The sequence below is a fragment of the Python bivittatus genome, unplaced genomic scaffold (genome assembly GCF_059951505.1).
Source record: "Python bivittatus isolate LINGU-HERP-01145 unplaced genomic scaffold, Pbiv_v1 ctg000480_np1212, whole genome shotgun sequence".
NCBI classification, from domain to species: Eukaryota; Metazoa; Chordata; class Lepidosauria; order Squamata; family Pythonidae; genus Python; species Python bivittatus.
The window spans coordinates 71,348,507-71,364,745 of record NW_028277075.1 but is presented as its reverse complement, the minus strand read 5'-3'; the positions used below and the strand labels follow the sequence as shown (position 1 = coordinate 71,364,745).

At 40.0% G+C, this 16,239-nt stretch overlaps 1 protein-coding gene across 2 annotated transcripts; it reads right to left on the bottom strand.

The window, feature by feature from the left end:
* Positions 1–22: 22 nt before the first annotated feature.
* On the bottom strand, positions 23–10,639 carry BTBD18 (BTB domain containing 18). Of its 2 annotated transcripts, XR_015797148.1 has the most exons (4): positions 10,514–10,639; positions 6,162–6,323; positions 2,035–4,426; positions 23–1,274 (listed from the first exon to the last, which is right to left on the bottom strand). XR_015797148.1 is itself a non-coding variant. In XM_025163309.2 (3 exons), the coding sequence occupies exons 2-3, from the start codon at positions 6,310–6,312 to the stop codon at positions 2,421–2,423; spliced, it is 2,157 nt and encodes a 718-aa protein (XP_025019077.1). In that variant the 5' UTR covers positions 6,313–6,323; positions 10,514–10,639; the 3' UTR covers positions 23–2,420. The 2 variants fall into 2 exon arrangements, 1 of the variants encoding a protein (XP_025019077.1); XM_025163309.2 differs by having other exon boundaries at positions 23–4,426.
* Positions 10,640–16,239: the final 5,600 nt, after the last annotated feature.

The following is a 16,239-nucleotide window of genomic DNA, read 5'->3' as shown; positions in this document are numbered from 1 at the left end:
TGTTTTACTTTGACATTTCATTTTTCTTAAAGTCAATGAGAGATTTGTGTTATTTAGGATTGGCATAGATTTTCCTCAGTTCCAGGGTCATGACAGAATGATGAGTCCTGAAAACCCAACTCCCCCCCCGTTTTTTTTGGGGAGGAGGTTCAACATTTGACTAAGAAATCAGCTTAACACATGCTAAAACTGAAGTGACGGCCCCCAATTTTGTTTTAAAAAGGATGGGACAAATTTGCAGAGATCAGCTATCCTAATAGCTGCTTATTACCTCCTGAACCACAGCTGCAACAAACCTCAAATACCAACTCTTAAATAGCAACAGCACAAGGCAGCTACTGCTGCTCTATCCCTATTTGAGCATTTTTGGCTTGATACAGCAATTCTTAAGCATATTTCAGTTTCCCTGGTGGCTAAATGGCTTGCTAAGTTGGAGTATCTAACTCAAAATTCTGCCAGGGACCAGTTTGGTGGTGTGGTTAAGGCACCAGGCTAGAAACTGGGAGACCATGAATTCTAGTCCCACCTTAGGCATGAAGCCAGCTGGGTGACCTTGGGCCAGTCACTCACTCTCAGCCCTAGGAAGTGGCAATGGCAAACCACTTCTGAAACCTTGCCCCCCAAAACTGCAGGGACTTGTCCAGGTAATTGCCAGGAGTCAACTCTGACTCCAAGGCACAAAAAAAGGGGGGGAGGCGACTTGGCAAGTTGGAGTATTTAAGCCATTCTGCCAGGGGCCATAAATTGCTAATTAGAATCTTTAACCTATTTTTCTCTCCTGACAAAAAGAGCAGTGGCTACTAGTTTTCAATTTTCACATTTCCTGTAATTTATCCTATTGCATTACTGGAAGCGGTCCTCAGCCTTTGAGATTTTGTTTCATCTAATCTATGCACAAAATACCTGCTCAGGATAGTTCACTTTACTGTATTATAAGCCTTCTGCTACTACAGTTTACTATGCTGAGTTTATAAACCTCCCCAGTGCTTGCCCTACAATTTGTATGATTCGTCTGTACGCATCTTTCATTTCCTTTAGCCACAGCTAACTCCACAAGATGACTTCAGTGTAAATAAGCTACAAAAGTACCAGGAAAACTTAGCAATTTTATTTGAACAAGTTACAACTCAACATTTATTCCAGTCTTTGTGCCATCTACTCTTCAGAATGTTCTCCATACATGAAGAGCTTTGGGCTGTGAGAGAAGGAAGTGTTTGGCACAGCTTCATGAAGGTATGGGTCACTGCACTTGAATACACTTCTCTGTGAAGAAGCTGCAAACACAAGGGAGATGGTTTCAATGAAAAACAAGGAACTTGGCATTTATTCTCAAGCCTCTAGGGAGCCTTCTCTTATTTAAAATACAGAAAGTCAGCAGGGCACTTAGTTCCCTATATCAGTGTTTAAATGCTGCAGGCCACTTAACAGGAGAAGATTCAGTTCAATTCAAGCAGACAATCTGGCCAAAAGTAGGAGAAAAGGAAGTTGCTTCCAGCCACATATTGGCTTAAGGAGAGAGAATTATCATTTGCAGCCAGGTACCTATTGCTGTAAATGCTGTTGAATTGGTACTGTGCAACCCTCAGTAACTGGGAAATATAGCAGTGAGATCAGCAGACCCGACACTGCTCTTTCTAGTCCCAATCTGACCTTTAGACAAAAAAATGAAGTATTGAACTGACGGGAGCCAGTACAAAGAGGGCAGTTGTTCTTACCCCGTTGCCTAGTCCTGTAATAGCTCCCCAGCTTGGGACCAAACAATTATCCTAGCGGCAATGAATTTTATTTCCAAGTTTGTTTAACTCACTGGCCATTAAATAAAATATTTTTTAAAAATACTAAGAGGGAAGTGCAGGAGCTTAAACAGTTGAGGATAACAGAGCTCCTCCCAGAAAATATAATTTTGTCCCCTGAATTATAGGGCACGCTTTAAACTGTGGCTGGAGTTTTAAAGTCTTGTTTACTATAAGACAGTTACGCTCTGATCTATAAAGGAAATTAAACAGAACACGTTTGTGTGAAATCATTACCAACCCCAAGATGTCTCTCACAACATAAAACGTTATTTCTTTTCACAGAAGTAATGCTGTAGATTTCCTGTAGGTTACCTATCCCACAAGAGGCCAGAAGAACCCCGGCATCCTGGAAGAGTGGCCTGTACGCAAAGAATAGATTATATCAATGTCATGGTCATGATTAGATGCAGCTGAGAGTTGGTGATAATGAAGCAGCCTCTCCCCAGCTTGATTTTAAAGGGGGCTTTTCCATCATCTGATCAAAATATTCAAAATGCTATGGAATCTATTAATTGCTCTTTGTGGCAGATTCTTTACTGCTCGCCATGGAATTTAAGCGCAGTACTGACTACTACCCCACCTCACCAAGTAGTCAAAGCAACTCCTTGCCACCGCTTGCACTCACTAGCTCAGAACATCCACCTCAGTTTCAGATACAGGAGAGGGATCTGGCCGGACACATTCAATATTAAGAAAGAGCTCCTCTACCCCACCAACATCTACGTTTTCTTCTTCTAGGCTGGCTAAGAAGGACGGCAGCTTGCAGCCCAGATTGTGCTGCCCAGGGTTGCTCAGCACTGCTTCAGTAAGTGACTGCATTTCTGCATCTGAGATTCCCACATCATAGGTTAGAAGCCCTTGGTCCTCATCACCCGTCCAAGTGACAGGCAAAGGCGCAGCAAACTTGGCAGTCCCATTTGTGGATTCAGACAGCTGACACTGAGCTGCTGCCCAACCCCCCAGCGGGGGAGAGGCTGACATGCACAAGGAAAGACAGTCACCATTAGGCTCAGGAAGATAGCTAAGGACAGGGTCCAACAAAGGGCCCCCATTTGTTGAGTCACCGGCTCTTTTGGTGATTTTCAGCTCAGGGGCCTCTTGCTGGAGACTAAGTTTTATCTTGTCTAACTGTGGACCAACTGCACAACGCTTCTCTTTTTCTTCAATTCCAAAACTTCCCAGGGCATTCTCATTTGCATGGGGTGACACACACAGGCCTTGTGTAATAGTGGTGCTCTGGATTCCCCCAGTGGCATCCTCATCAGCCAGAAGCAAGTCTAGCATCTGTTCCAATTCTCCAGCTGAAGCAAGGCTATCATACTGCTCTCCCTTGGCCAGATGGTCCAGCATAAATACATTCATGTCATAATGATTCCCAGCAGCACCATCTCCTTCATCTAAGGCCACCTTGGTCTCATGTAGTTCTACCACACTCCTTTCAGGAGCTGGTGCAGCCTCAAAAGTTGTAGGGAGCAGTTTAGCAGACCAGGCCAACTGCTGCACATCTGCCATTTCTGGTTTAGGATGTTTGGGCTGAGACTGGGAGCCCTCGTCTTTCAAAGTGCACACAGCATTTGCCACCATGGTGGGCTGCACAGCAGGTGATTCTTGCACCACTTCCCAGCAGCTGCCATTGATAATTTTCCTGAGCTTTACCCGGCCAATCTGACCTACTTCTTGGGGACGGTTTGAGCTGGACACCGGCTCGCTGGAGCTGCGCTTTCTGCCTTTAGTAGATTTTGGAAGGAGAGGGGGGCTCCAGAAGCCACAAAAATGGTTACTATCTTCTCTTCTTGCCTCATCCTTGCCAGGACATTTTTGTCTCCAGAGACGTCTAACAGACCTTGAGGATTTGCTGGATGTCACAGTGCAGTGGTCTTTGGTGGCACAAGGCACAGACAAAGGTGGTGCAGAAAGCTTTGGACGGCTGAGCTTTATCTTTTTTGAATCCTGCAAACTGGCTCTAGCGTGCGTCTCTCCAGCCTCAGTCTCCTTTCTGTGCAGACCACCATTCTCATTACTGCCCACTATAGTCCTTACTGTGCCTGAAGGGCGTTTTTTAACTTTCATTTTCAGGGGATCAGCAGTAATTGTTTGGCCTTTTGGAACCTGCTTGTCCCTACCCAGCAATGCTGCAGTAAGCTTTTGCTTCTTTACATCCTTTTGATCAGTACTGTTGTGGCTACTTATTTCTTTGGAGCATGGTATAAAATCACTGCTGGATATTGCTTGCTTGCCTGCGGCTACCCAGGATGTCAAGCTACCTCCAGAGGGAGAATGAATTAAACTTGCCTCTGACATGGACACTGGACTGGCTAGCTGCAAACAGTTCCTGTTTAATCGCCGGCCCAATGTTTTTTTTACTAACTTTCCTCCCTCTAACTGTAAGGAATCTAGCTCTGACACCTGAAGCTGTCGTGCAGCTGCAAGAATATCCTGGGCTTCTTCCCGGGACACCTCCATTTCAGATGTGTAGAGGAAATCTATCAATTTACGCAACGTCCCAATTTTCAGCCCCCGAATTTCCAGCACCACCTTGTGTCCCTTGGGGGGCATTTCTCGCTCCAACTGCTCTGTGAAGAAGGGGCTGCAGGCCGACAGGATGCAACAATGAGCTGGAACAGCTTCGCCTACAAAGAACACCATTATTAGCAGGTACTTTACCAACGGACCATCAATTGTGACTGAGGATGTTCCTCATGGGGTAGCCTTGAAATTCTTTTACAGTCAATAATCTCAGGAAAATAAGAATTGTACTGGGTCAGGGCAAAGACATACCTCGTCCTAAATTCTGTTCCCAGAGTGGCTAGCCAGAAGCCAACTAGAATCAAGTGCCAGCTCTCTGGGAAAGCTATTTCACTTGTCCTGACAAGAAATGGAAGGGAGATGCTAAATCGAACACCTACATGTGCCTTGAAGCAACATCTTCCCAAGCAACATCCTTTGTTTCCTTTTTCTAACAGAACAGAAATGCAAAGGAGTGAAAGGGGCAGAGTATCAGAGAAGACTCTGGACTTCACTGGAAGATGGCAGGCTGGATGAAAAGGCCTGGTCCATTAGCCAGATACTGCCATTCCCAATAAAGAGATCACCTGAGCTGGTTTATATTTTAAGCATACTAACTTAAATAATGTATTTAAGTATGTTTAGGTATTCTAAACTACATCTTTCAGCTGTTAATTTAAAATAGTTATACTTCTAAAATAAAGTTGCAAGAACAGGGTTCCTGTATAAAAAGGGATATTTTAGCTTGCTCTATCCTTCCTGTTTACATCAACTTACTGGATAGTGTTAGAATATACATTTTAATAAACAAAAGCATACGTGCACCAATGTAAATCTGCTTAGATTTTTTGGGTTAGTGGTGCTTCTTCAAGTTAAATGCTTAGCAATTTGTTCTAGTTATTTGGGGACAACTGAGTAACAAAAAAAACAACTGCAGATTGTACAAACTACCATTATGCATTTTATTCACAACAAATAAGATATATTAAACAAATTCATAGGCATGCTCCAGCTAAAATTAAGCACCTCAAATGGCCCCATAGATTTCAATGGAAGAATTAAGCACAAATAAAAATAACAAGTACAAATAACAGCACTCCAAACTTGCTGGCTTAACTTTCCTGGATCTAGCACATATTTCTTTGCAAAATTTCACTATGGCTAAATGTTTCAAGTACAAGGGCTTAATGCTCCATTCTTACTCAGAACCCAACTTCCACATTGCAAGCCACTTTCCTTAAAATGGGTGGGACGAGAGGACTTTCCACCTCTACTGGCAATTTGATGGAAGGACAAAGTATTCTAAATACTGTTTTTCCTCAACCTGATAGCCTCTGAATGGTTGAGGAATTCTAGAAGTCACTGTCCAGGGGTGTACCTGACTGGGGGAGACAGCAGAATGTATTCACAGGCACTTTGTATTATTTCAAATTTCAAGGCAAGTCATGGCACTGAGAACAGGGCAATAGAAACAAGTTTCCTCCATCTTCTACATTAAACCACTACACTAACAAAATGAATAATAGATCTTTGGGATAATTATTAGAGCTATGCAAATCCTATAAAAGGGGTACACTGCAAAGAGCCAAAGCTATTGTTCTTTTTCATCCAGCAAAGCAGCTGTGCTTATATAAATACATGAAAAGACGTAAGGCAACTTATAAAAGCAGTTGTGTGCGCCTGAAAAAAAAAAAAAGGGGGCTCTGCTCAAAAAGACCTGTTGCATATAGGCTTCTACAACTTGAAAAACACCTCTTTGAGAGAACTTGCACAGCCCTAAAGATTATTCAGCCAAAATACAACTCGAGCCATTCTATTTATTTTACGTATCCATCTCTCATATTTTAGAAGAATGAGTACCTTCTGCTTGTAGGACAACATCACAAAATAAGTCAGCCCTTTGTTGGCGATGGAGTTGTAGGAACACCATACGGAGTAGGCGAGAATTCCTGTACAGAATCTTGGGATTTGCAGCTGAAGAACTCATGGTAGCAGAACCTTCCTTCATCATATACCAGATTTCTGTGAAATAAATGTTGCCCAGGTTAGCACCGCAGCTAAAGTCTGTGCTCAATTCTCACTGAACTGAGTTCAGTGGGATTTTTCCAAGTAAATTCACAGTATGTTCAGAATTTACCATGTAATGGCATGCTACCTGGCACAGGAAAGATATATACACATGTTATTCTGGCAAAGTTTGCCTTTAATTCTACCTGCAGTATTCTGCTAATGTATTATCAGATATCTTAATTTCACTTCAATTAATATATTCTGAAAGAGCGTTTTTGAACTGCCTAAATAGCCTGGAAGAAAATAGACATGTGGATTTTTCAATCCTGCCATATTGATCATGATGTTAAGCAAAAGTCCTAAAACACAGGGTCAGAACAATTCAAACTACTGGCATCATTAAATCTGGTATGCAACTGCTATATTATCAATTTTGCTGAATGCCACAACTCTCTTCAAAGCTTTATGAAACAAGAAGGCACTGCTTAATTCAGAACCATTGCATTCCAGGTATAATACATTGCTCTAAAGCGTATTCCTTCACATAAATAAAACTTCATTTGAAGTTTACACGGAAGAGTTTGTTTCTCTCATCACACTTGCAGCTATAGTTCAAACTGAGTCTATTCTGGAAAAAAAAACCTTGCCACTTTTGCAAGGCACACAATCTACTGCCAGGGGCATGTGATTTGTCTGGGGTGGGAGGCAACGGCCTCAGCTTCTTAGTGACACAGGGTGAAGTTTTTAATCCAGTGTTGCCCAAACTTGGCCACTTTAAGATGAGTGGACTTCAACTCCCAGAATTCCCCAGCCAGCCATGCTGGCTGGGGAATTCTGGGAGTTGAAGTCTACTCATCTTAAAGTGGCCAAGTTTGGACAACACTGTTTTAATCAGTGAAGCTGCAACAAACATTAAATCAAGTTAAACTACATTTGCTAAATAAAGTTATGATCCTTTCCCACGCATCTGATAATTTTCCTTTCCTAATCACATTAAAGATTAGAATTTTGGAGGGGCTTGGGAAAGTACATGTGGCCCTGGGACTTTGGCCTGTGCATCCTTGTTTAAAGCAGGGCCACGCAACTTTCATATGCTCAAGGCCCATCCCAGGCTTTGTGTGGTATATAACAAGCCACATTCCCAAATGGATGTGGCCAGGGCCTACTTGGGAAGAAAATTTCAAGGGTTTTAAGGGCTGAGATGGGTACCTGAAGAATCTGCAAGGCTTAAACATTTTACCTCAAACCCACTAACAATGCAAAAAGGGAGCAAAAATTTCACTTCATCCACTGAGGACCAAAACAGGAAGTAGACAGATTGCAAGTTCTGTACTCATTTAAAGCTTACAGAAGTCACAACTGAACAAGAAAATATGCATATAATTTAAGAAATCAGAAAAATGTCAAACATTCCTTACTAAAATCTGTTGTTAAAGTAGTCCTGTAACAATCAAATTGGGCAAGACACTAATTTATATAACAGACTAGTTGTGTAGAATACACAACTATTTATTCTGTATTTTTAACCTGATACTTCAGTAATAAAAAAAATACTCCTTTCTATCAGAAGTTATACTCTTGTAAATTGAATGCCTTCAGCAAACCCACTAAACCATGTGATTTGTTTGGTTTTGGCTTAGCATTTGAACTGTTTTTTTCCTGGTTAACCAAACCATGGCTTAACATATGAATCCATTCACTGGGCACATTCACATACAGGTCTTCTGAAGTCTGGCACTACTTGCAAATAAATGACCTACCCAGTAATCCAGCACCAGAAAATCAAAGTAATTCAGTCTTGCTCTGATTATATTGGAAACAGTCATTCTTACTAGTGTTCCAGCCATCTTTACTTCCCAAATTTTAAGGGGCTGCTTTGAACAATCTGCCTTCCCTCACCACCTTCTTGTTCCTCTCCTCCTGGATACTAGGAGTGGGAAGAGAAAGGGAAGCAGAGATGGCACAGGAAGAGATGCCCCAATTAGCAGCTTTGTGTCTAGTAGCCAGGATTATCTTCAAAGTAGCTTTCTTTTCCAGATACAGGTTACACAGACAGTCCCCGGTAAATTACCCAATAACAAATCCTAAATATAAAGCATGGCTAAGACATCCTACTTTAACCACATTTTGACCCAAGTTCAAGGTTCACAACATACCTTTCAATGACATGGCTTAGTGGTCGTGCAAACAAACATTTAAAAGGGTTTGTACCATATCCAAAGGTCGGGTTGCTCTTACCATAAGATTGGAACATTTAGGTTTTTCTTTTTTCTTGTGGTCTGATTTACCTTTTTTTTTCCAGACCAGATACAGCTTATAATTTTTTTATCTTATAATTTATAAATTCAATCATAGTGGTTGTCAATTACCATATAATCAACTGATTTTAATATTGATTTAACTTTGATTTCAACTTTCAAATTAATGTTAAGACATTTCAATATGTAAATTTATATCAATGTCATTTAGACGTTTGTGTTCAATTTTACAGTGCTTGTAAACTTCCACTTTATTTCTTTACAACTTTCTTTTTCTAAAACAAAATACAGCCACCATGCCCCTCCTTCCAGATCCTATTACCTGGCATTTAATGTGCACTTGAATCTAGAGGGTATATTATTTGGATTTCCTTGTTGGCAGCCATCTAAGTGAGTAGCCATCATCTCATCTTATAGCAACAAAGTCTACAAGTTGCATGCTATGTGAAGTAAAATTTCCTTTCACCTGTGCTCAATAACCAGCCAGTTTCATGATATAAACTCTTAGTTTATCATTATTTAAAACTAAAACTGCTTCTTTTTCACAGTCCTCTTGAAGTTGTTTTAAAACAAATTCTTACCTGTTATTTTAAATGCATAGATGCTGATATGGCATTTTAGAGGCTCCTTATTTTATATTATAACTGATTCTAATGCGTATCAATTGTTTTATTCCATGTCTCTCCTGCACTTATTTAAAAGTGCATAATAAAACTAGCAGAGTATTGAATGAAAGCTTGTAACTAATTTCTCCACTATCACAATCTCTTACTGTCATCTCATCATTCTTCCCTCTAAAATCCTTAGTCCCATAAACTTTTAAAGAAAAGGGAAATTGTTCCAGCCCTCTTGATAATTTTCACTGCCTTTTTCTGTAACAATTACAGATGAGGACAATCATCCATTTCCCATCCTGTCTTTCTGCATACTTAGATTGTTTCTGACATTCTAGTCATAAGGCAGATCTAGCAACATCTGAAGCATTTCCAGATGGGTTAACAGGTGTAAAGTAGATTCAACAAACCCAGCCGCTATAATTTTGTATTTTTCCCTCCGTTATTGTAGTACCTATCCTAGTTGGAGCCACTAATTGGAAGCAGAATCTTCCAGACATATGCATTAATGGCCCAAATCTATCTTTGCTCATATTTTCATTTTTTAAAACAAGGGAGCTGCTGATGGGCATTAAGCAGCACTTATCTACACTAATTCTGCAATCCTGTATGTTTACCTGAGAAAAAGTCTTACTAAATTTATTTCCAATCAGGTATGTATATGATTGCACCACAAGTGACATCTGGATAGAAAAAAAGTCCACCAGTAATTTGTGTTACATCTTTGAACCAAAGTTAAGGCAGTCGCTAGGTATGGATATTTTGTTCTTCACCACTACACCTACATAAGTGGTTAACACCAGGGAGGAACCATAATAGCTTATTTTCTACCTAAGGAGTTTTATCCATGTTGGTAATAACCAATCTTTCTAATTTGAATTCTGTCTTAAATAAAATCTGATGAGAGTAATATATATTTAAAAATGTCTCTCCAAAGCAGCAAACAATTCAGCTAAGAGAGAGATCCAGCTAACAAACTAAAAATAGCCCCAAAATGGTAGAAGGAAAAGGAGCAGCGAAAATTTAAAATAAGTGAGTAAAATAAATGGCTAAATGAGAATCTACAGCACTTTTCTCTTCAGGGATGCTGGACCCCAAATCCATCAAGTTACGCTGAGGATAATAGGAGTTGCAGTTGGGCATACCTAGGAGGCACTAGCTTGGGGAAACACTGGTTCACAGTTACCGGGGAAGGTTCCATTTTCTCCAATACTCCACTGCCTTGATCCAACTCCTTCCCCACGTAAAACTAAGAAGGCAGTGGTCCCTTCCCTATTCCTCTCTCCATTCATTCATTCATTCGTGAAGTCCCACGGAAGCTTTCTCCCACCTTCGCTACGGGACCTTCCCTTTCCCGTGCTCCCCAATTCCCACGCTCGCGTGGGTTTGCCTTCCAGCCGCGGCCGACAGAGACAGCGCGGCGCCTGCGACACCCGAGAGCGCAGACACCCGCACGAGCCCCTCCCCAGCACCAACCCGCGCCACGCCGCCCGTACAACGCTCCCAGCAGACGAGCAAGAGGGGGGAAACCGTACCCGCACGCGCGGCCACACCCCCTCCCGGCGCCTCGTCTCGGAAACAGCTCCCCCATTGGCTATAGCTCCAGCCAATAACGAGAGAGACTGGCTTTTGGCGGGAGGAATCATGGCTTTAAAAAAGAGCGAGGGGGAGAGAGTGGATAATGGGCGGGAAGTCAAATAGAGGCTGCTTTTTTTTTTTTTTTAAGCGCTCTCATTAGTCAAAGTTCCGCTTAGCAGCTCTACGTAGTGACGTGAGAAGGGAGGAATCAGTAGCAAAAGTGGGGGGGGGGTTAGCTTGTTAAAGGGACGTTCTATCATTCCGTTCCTTCCCGGTTGTTAACCACGATTCAGGTGTGGGCTCCCATTCTGTTCGGTTCATGACTATTTCTAGCAAATAAATTAAGCTGATAATAATTATTTAATAATGTATTAAACTTGTGTGCCGCCCGACTCTCAACGACTCTGGGCGGTATCGGAGAGTTACAAGGGGCTAGATGAGAGTTACCAGAATAATTCTTTCTTAAATCGCTGTAGATCGAGAGGAAAATGCGCAATGCTCTCCAACAGAAAAGTGCAACCACGTGCTTAAAAGTAAGCTGTTGCAGTTCTTCCTGCTCTGCCAAGGAGTACCAACTCACCTAGAAACAACAACATCCATTTAGACTCGAGGTTATTCTCTCTGGTTGCTGACATGCCAGAATAGGGATAGGGCCTTTATCTTAAATACAATTATTTGTAAATAAACTCCACTGAATACCGTGGACCCTGATATTAAGTAAAATATGCTTAGGATTACACAGAAAGGATATAGTGTAAAGTTCACTATGTAATAGGAATTCAGGCATTGCAAACACCAGATGGGTTCACACCATACAACCATGATTTGCTTAATCATGATTTACTGAATACATGCATGGGAGCATGCAAAATGCTTAATCACAGACAGCAACCCATGTTATGGCATAGTATGCATATGAACTCAGCCACCTTTTTAGTTTTACAGCCACTGAACTTGAATTTTCTTCTATTTAATTCTCAGTTTGAACAGCAAGTGTTAAGATGACCTTTCTTTCTTATCTGTTTCTCCCCATAAGTCTCTGCTTCCTGCATAAAATCTCCACATTTTAATTATGTTGTTGATTACCTTAAAAGTATTTAGAATGGAAGATGTGGGCTAAAAATTACACACACACACACTGTATATATGTATATTTCAAAAATGCAAGAAAAATAACAAATCAGAATCCTTTGGCAATGCAAGATTTACTTTTCTCATTACAAGGAAGTTAATAGAGACTGTCTCAGTCCCCTCTTCTTGTAAGGAACTTGGGGCATGGGCCAGGCCTTCTCAGTGGCAGCTCCATTTTATGGAATACTCTCTTCCCAGAGATTTGAATGGCCCTGACCCTACTGGCATTTCATAAAGAAGCCAAAGCAGTGATGAACTGAAGACGGCTCTGCTGGACAAGGAGAGGTCTCAGGATCATCCACAAGTGCTCCAGACAGTAGCTCCCAGTGAGGAGACCATAAGACAACAGTCTCCGGTGGGTTTAGAGTTCCAGGAGCTGAGGGATCGCCATCTTTGCCTAAGGTGTGGTCGGCGCCTTTATGGACACAGGGTTCACATAATTCCTTAATCACTTCTGGAAATTGCTGTTAACTTTTTTAGATATTAGGAACCTTCAGAATGGCAAGTTTCATTACACCCAGTAAGTCTCCTTCAATCCTTAGCAAAATAAGTGTTATGCAAGTTTAAGGTCTTTAAAAATTCTTATTTTGGAATAAACAGCAAAAGGGTGATTAGAACCTTGATTTTAGAAAGTTAGAAACAGACTAAAGGACCAGATGGATGTGAAGTAAGATTTTGAAACTAAGTATAAGAAACCTTCCTGTGGGAAAATTTCCCATTGACTAGAAAAAAAAATGATAAGATGGGACTTTGAAGGTTAGACACTAGAAGGAACCAGAAAGAATTAAAGATTATAATTAAAGGAGAAGAGATCCACTAATACAGAATGGAGCAAAATACTCTAACTTTGGACAAATTCAAGGATATTTGGGAACAATGTACTCAGAAGTTATTCTTAATATAGTCTGCTATCATAAAACTGGATTTAAAAGAGGTCATAGAAGAGGAACAAGTTTTAATGGACAAGACTTAGACTGAGGCTGATTGGAATGTGGATTTAAAAATGACAGGTTACAAGAATGATATGGAAAAAGATGTTACACTGGATATATAAATGAAACCGGTTGATGTCTTAATAATTAAAAGGGATATACAAATAAATCAGAAGAGTGACTTGGATAACTTTCTTATTTTGGATTTACAAAAGAGATATGTTAAAGTTTTTAAAGATTTTCTGAGAAGAGACAAAGAGAAAATGAAAAGAAATCAAGTTCTGGGACACTATTTAAAGGGATTAAAAATTAAAATTGTTAAAAGCAAAGGGAAGGAATATAAAGTTGGTTTATCTGATCATGATTAAAATACATATGTTGTTGTTTCCGGTAACTCTTAATGGATTTTTGCTGATCAGGACCGAATGACAAGGCTTTAAAGATTTGTTTATAAATAAGAGATGGGATATGGGAAAAAGAGATTGTTGTATTTTCAAAGAAAATGATAAGTTACTGTGTTAAAAGTAATGTAAAGGAATATAAAGTTATTTTATCTGATTAAGGTTAAAATATATATATTGTTATTTCTGGTAACACTTAATGGACTTTTGCTGATTAGGACTGAATGACAAGATTTTAAGAATTTGTTTATAGATAAGAGATGAGATATGGGAAGAACAGATATTTTGTTGTAGTATCAGAGAAGGTGATAAGTTACTGCTATTGTTTGTACTTGTGATGAAGGGGGAAGTAATTTCTTTATACATTTTTTTCTTTTTTCCTTACTATACTTTTTTCTTTTCACTCTTTTATATTTTTCTTCGCTTATATTAGTTTTTTATCTCTGCAATTGTAAACTGTAATAAAATTATTATTAAAAAAACAAACCAAAGCAATTTAGTCTCCATGTGCATTTGGCTCTTAAATTAGTTATGGCACCTATTATGTTTATTGATGTGTTTTTATAATATAATTTTAGCTGTCTATTTTTGTTTTTTGCTTTTTACTTTGTTGCACCCTGCCCAGAGTTCATCAGGATTTGGGCTGGTTTTAAATATTGTAAAATAAATAAATGAAATGTGCAAGTGATATGCACAGCTTCTTTCCATCCTCCTGAATATCATGCAAGTGTGTGTATGATCAATATCATGTTCCTGTTTTTTCAGAAGACTTTGAAAAATATGGGTTGTAATTTAGATATCTGTGAAAACTGAGCCTTATGCACATAAAGCATAAACATGTGAATTGATTCCTAAAGAAGATAGCGGGGGAAAAAAAGTTCCCTGTGTGGGTAATAGTACATCCCTCTTTTTCAAACATTTCAGGAAGAGGTAGGCAGAAAAGCAGGGGATGAGACTTCCCTGCTCTCCTGACTGACAGATGGGGGCAAATATACTGCCCTTCACTTTTACTTTCCCAGGGCAACAAAAAGATCGACATTTTTGTTTAACATAAAAAAGGCTGATTCCATAAATATTTTAGTTGTGCCACTGAGTCAGTATACCACATATATCTCCTAGTTGGTGGAATGCAGGCCACAGCATGTTTGTATGTATGTATGCAAAAAATTATTACATTTCAGTGATCATTTAAACAACCGAGGGTTGAATTAATTACAGTGGATATGATGCAATAAATAAATGCATCATATATATCAGTGCTCAATGGGAATTAGCAACCAGATTTCCAGGGGCCATTCATTCACTAATTCTTCAACAGAGGACTTTTCTAATGTCAGGAATACTAAAGTTCAGCCTATGTGGACATTCAGTGTCTGCTGGACATTTGAGAAGGTGATTGTTGCTGAAGAAGAAGAAGTAACTCTCCTGAAATAGGGCCAACAACACACATGTGTCCAAAATACCATATGGCTTTGGGTAGAGGAGGAGATGTTGCCCACAAAATACAAGCAATTCAACATCCATTAACTACATTTTGAAAAATCAGATAAATATTGAGTACTTTCCTTTAAAATAGAGCCAGATTGGCTAAGGAAATACAAGCAAAGCACATTTCAGTGAATAAGTTCACTTAGCTACATGGTTATGTAGCTGTTTGTTATGTTTGGTTTTACCTTCAAGAGTTGTGAAAATCCAGCCACTGTGGTTTATAAACTCTGGTATAGGGCTCAGCATGTTGTATGAATTCAACCAATTGTGGTTTATTCAATTAAGTCTTTATTTAAAAATCCATGGATTTCCATGAGTTAACCCATCTGGGATTAATTTATATTTGTACTGTGGATAGCATTTAGTTTTGAATGGGGATCTTGGAGCAGGCAGGGCTTTCAGCCAGGACTTTTGGGATATGATAAATTTGCAAACATTTAGTTTCTTCTGGTTCTAGTTCTAAGTGAATTTTGCCTCTCTTTGGTTTCTTCATCGTTGGCTGTTCATTACAAAATTAATTTGGGATAGTTCTTGGGATTCTATGCAAGTTACTGAGGCATTTTGCACCGAAAGTTTGGGGTTAAAGCTTTCACTAGAGACATTAGAAAACATTACCACTTGCACAACAAAGATTACATGATTTCCCACTCTGGCATGATAATCAGGACTCAGGGGCATATCCTTCAGCATGCACATGCACATGTGCACATAAACTCTGCATGCATCCAATAATGAATTTGTAAATACAAGTAGTCCTTGTTTAGCAACTGCCTTGGACAGTGACCATTCACAGTTATGACAGTGATGAAAAAATAACATTGCGACCAATCCTTGCATTTACAACCTTCACAGGTCTTTAAAGCAAAGGAAAACTGAAGTAAGATCATAAGCATAGTCACAGTTTCACTTAGTGACCGCTTCGCTTAATGACCCAGGACTACCTATACACAAAGATATGTGTCAAGTTACATGACCCAAGGACTTCAGTGCCTGTGTACAAATGCACAGAGTGTGGGAAACAAATAGGAAGAACTACAGGTAGTCCTTGCTTACTAGCCACAATTGGGACCGGCAATTCCATCGCTAAGTGCCGCAGTTGCTAAGTGAAAAATCACATGATGCCAGACTAACGATGTCACTTCTGCTTCCATCGTTAAGTGAATCATTGTGGTCATTAAGTGACACATCACGTGACCATGACTTGAAATTTCACTTCCACATTCTCCATTAATTCTGCTTGTTGGAAGCCAGTTGTGAAGCTTGCAAATGGTGCTCACGTGACTGCAGGATGCTGCAATGGTTGTAAATGCACGCTGGCTGCAAAGCATCCAGATGGTGATCACATGACCATGGGATGCTGCAATGGCTGTAAATGTGAGAATTGGTCGCAAAGCTGTTTTCTTTCAACCATCGTAACTTCAAACAGTCACTAAACAAGGCAAGCAGTAAACGAGGACTACATGTAGAAGTTTTAATGCAGGATGGTGAATATGATTTTGTACATATTACTGGAATCTGATGCGATG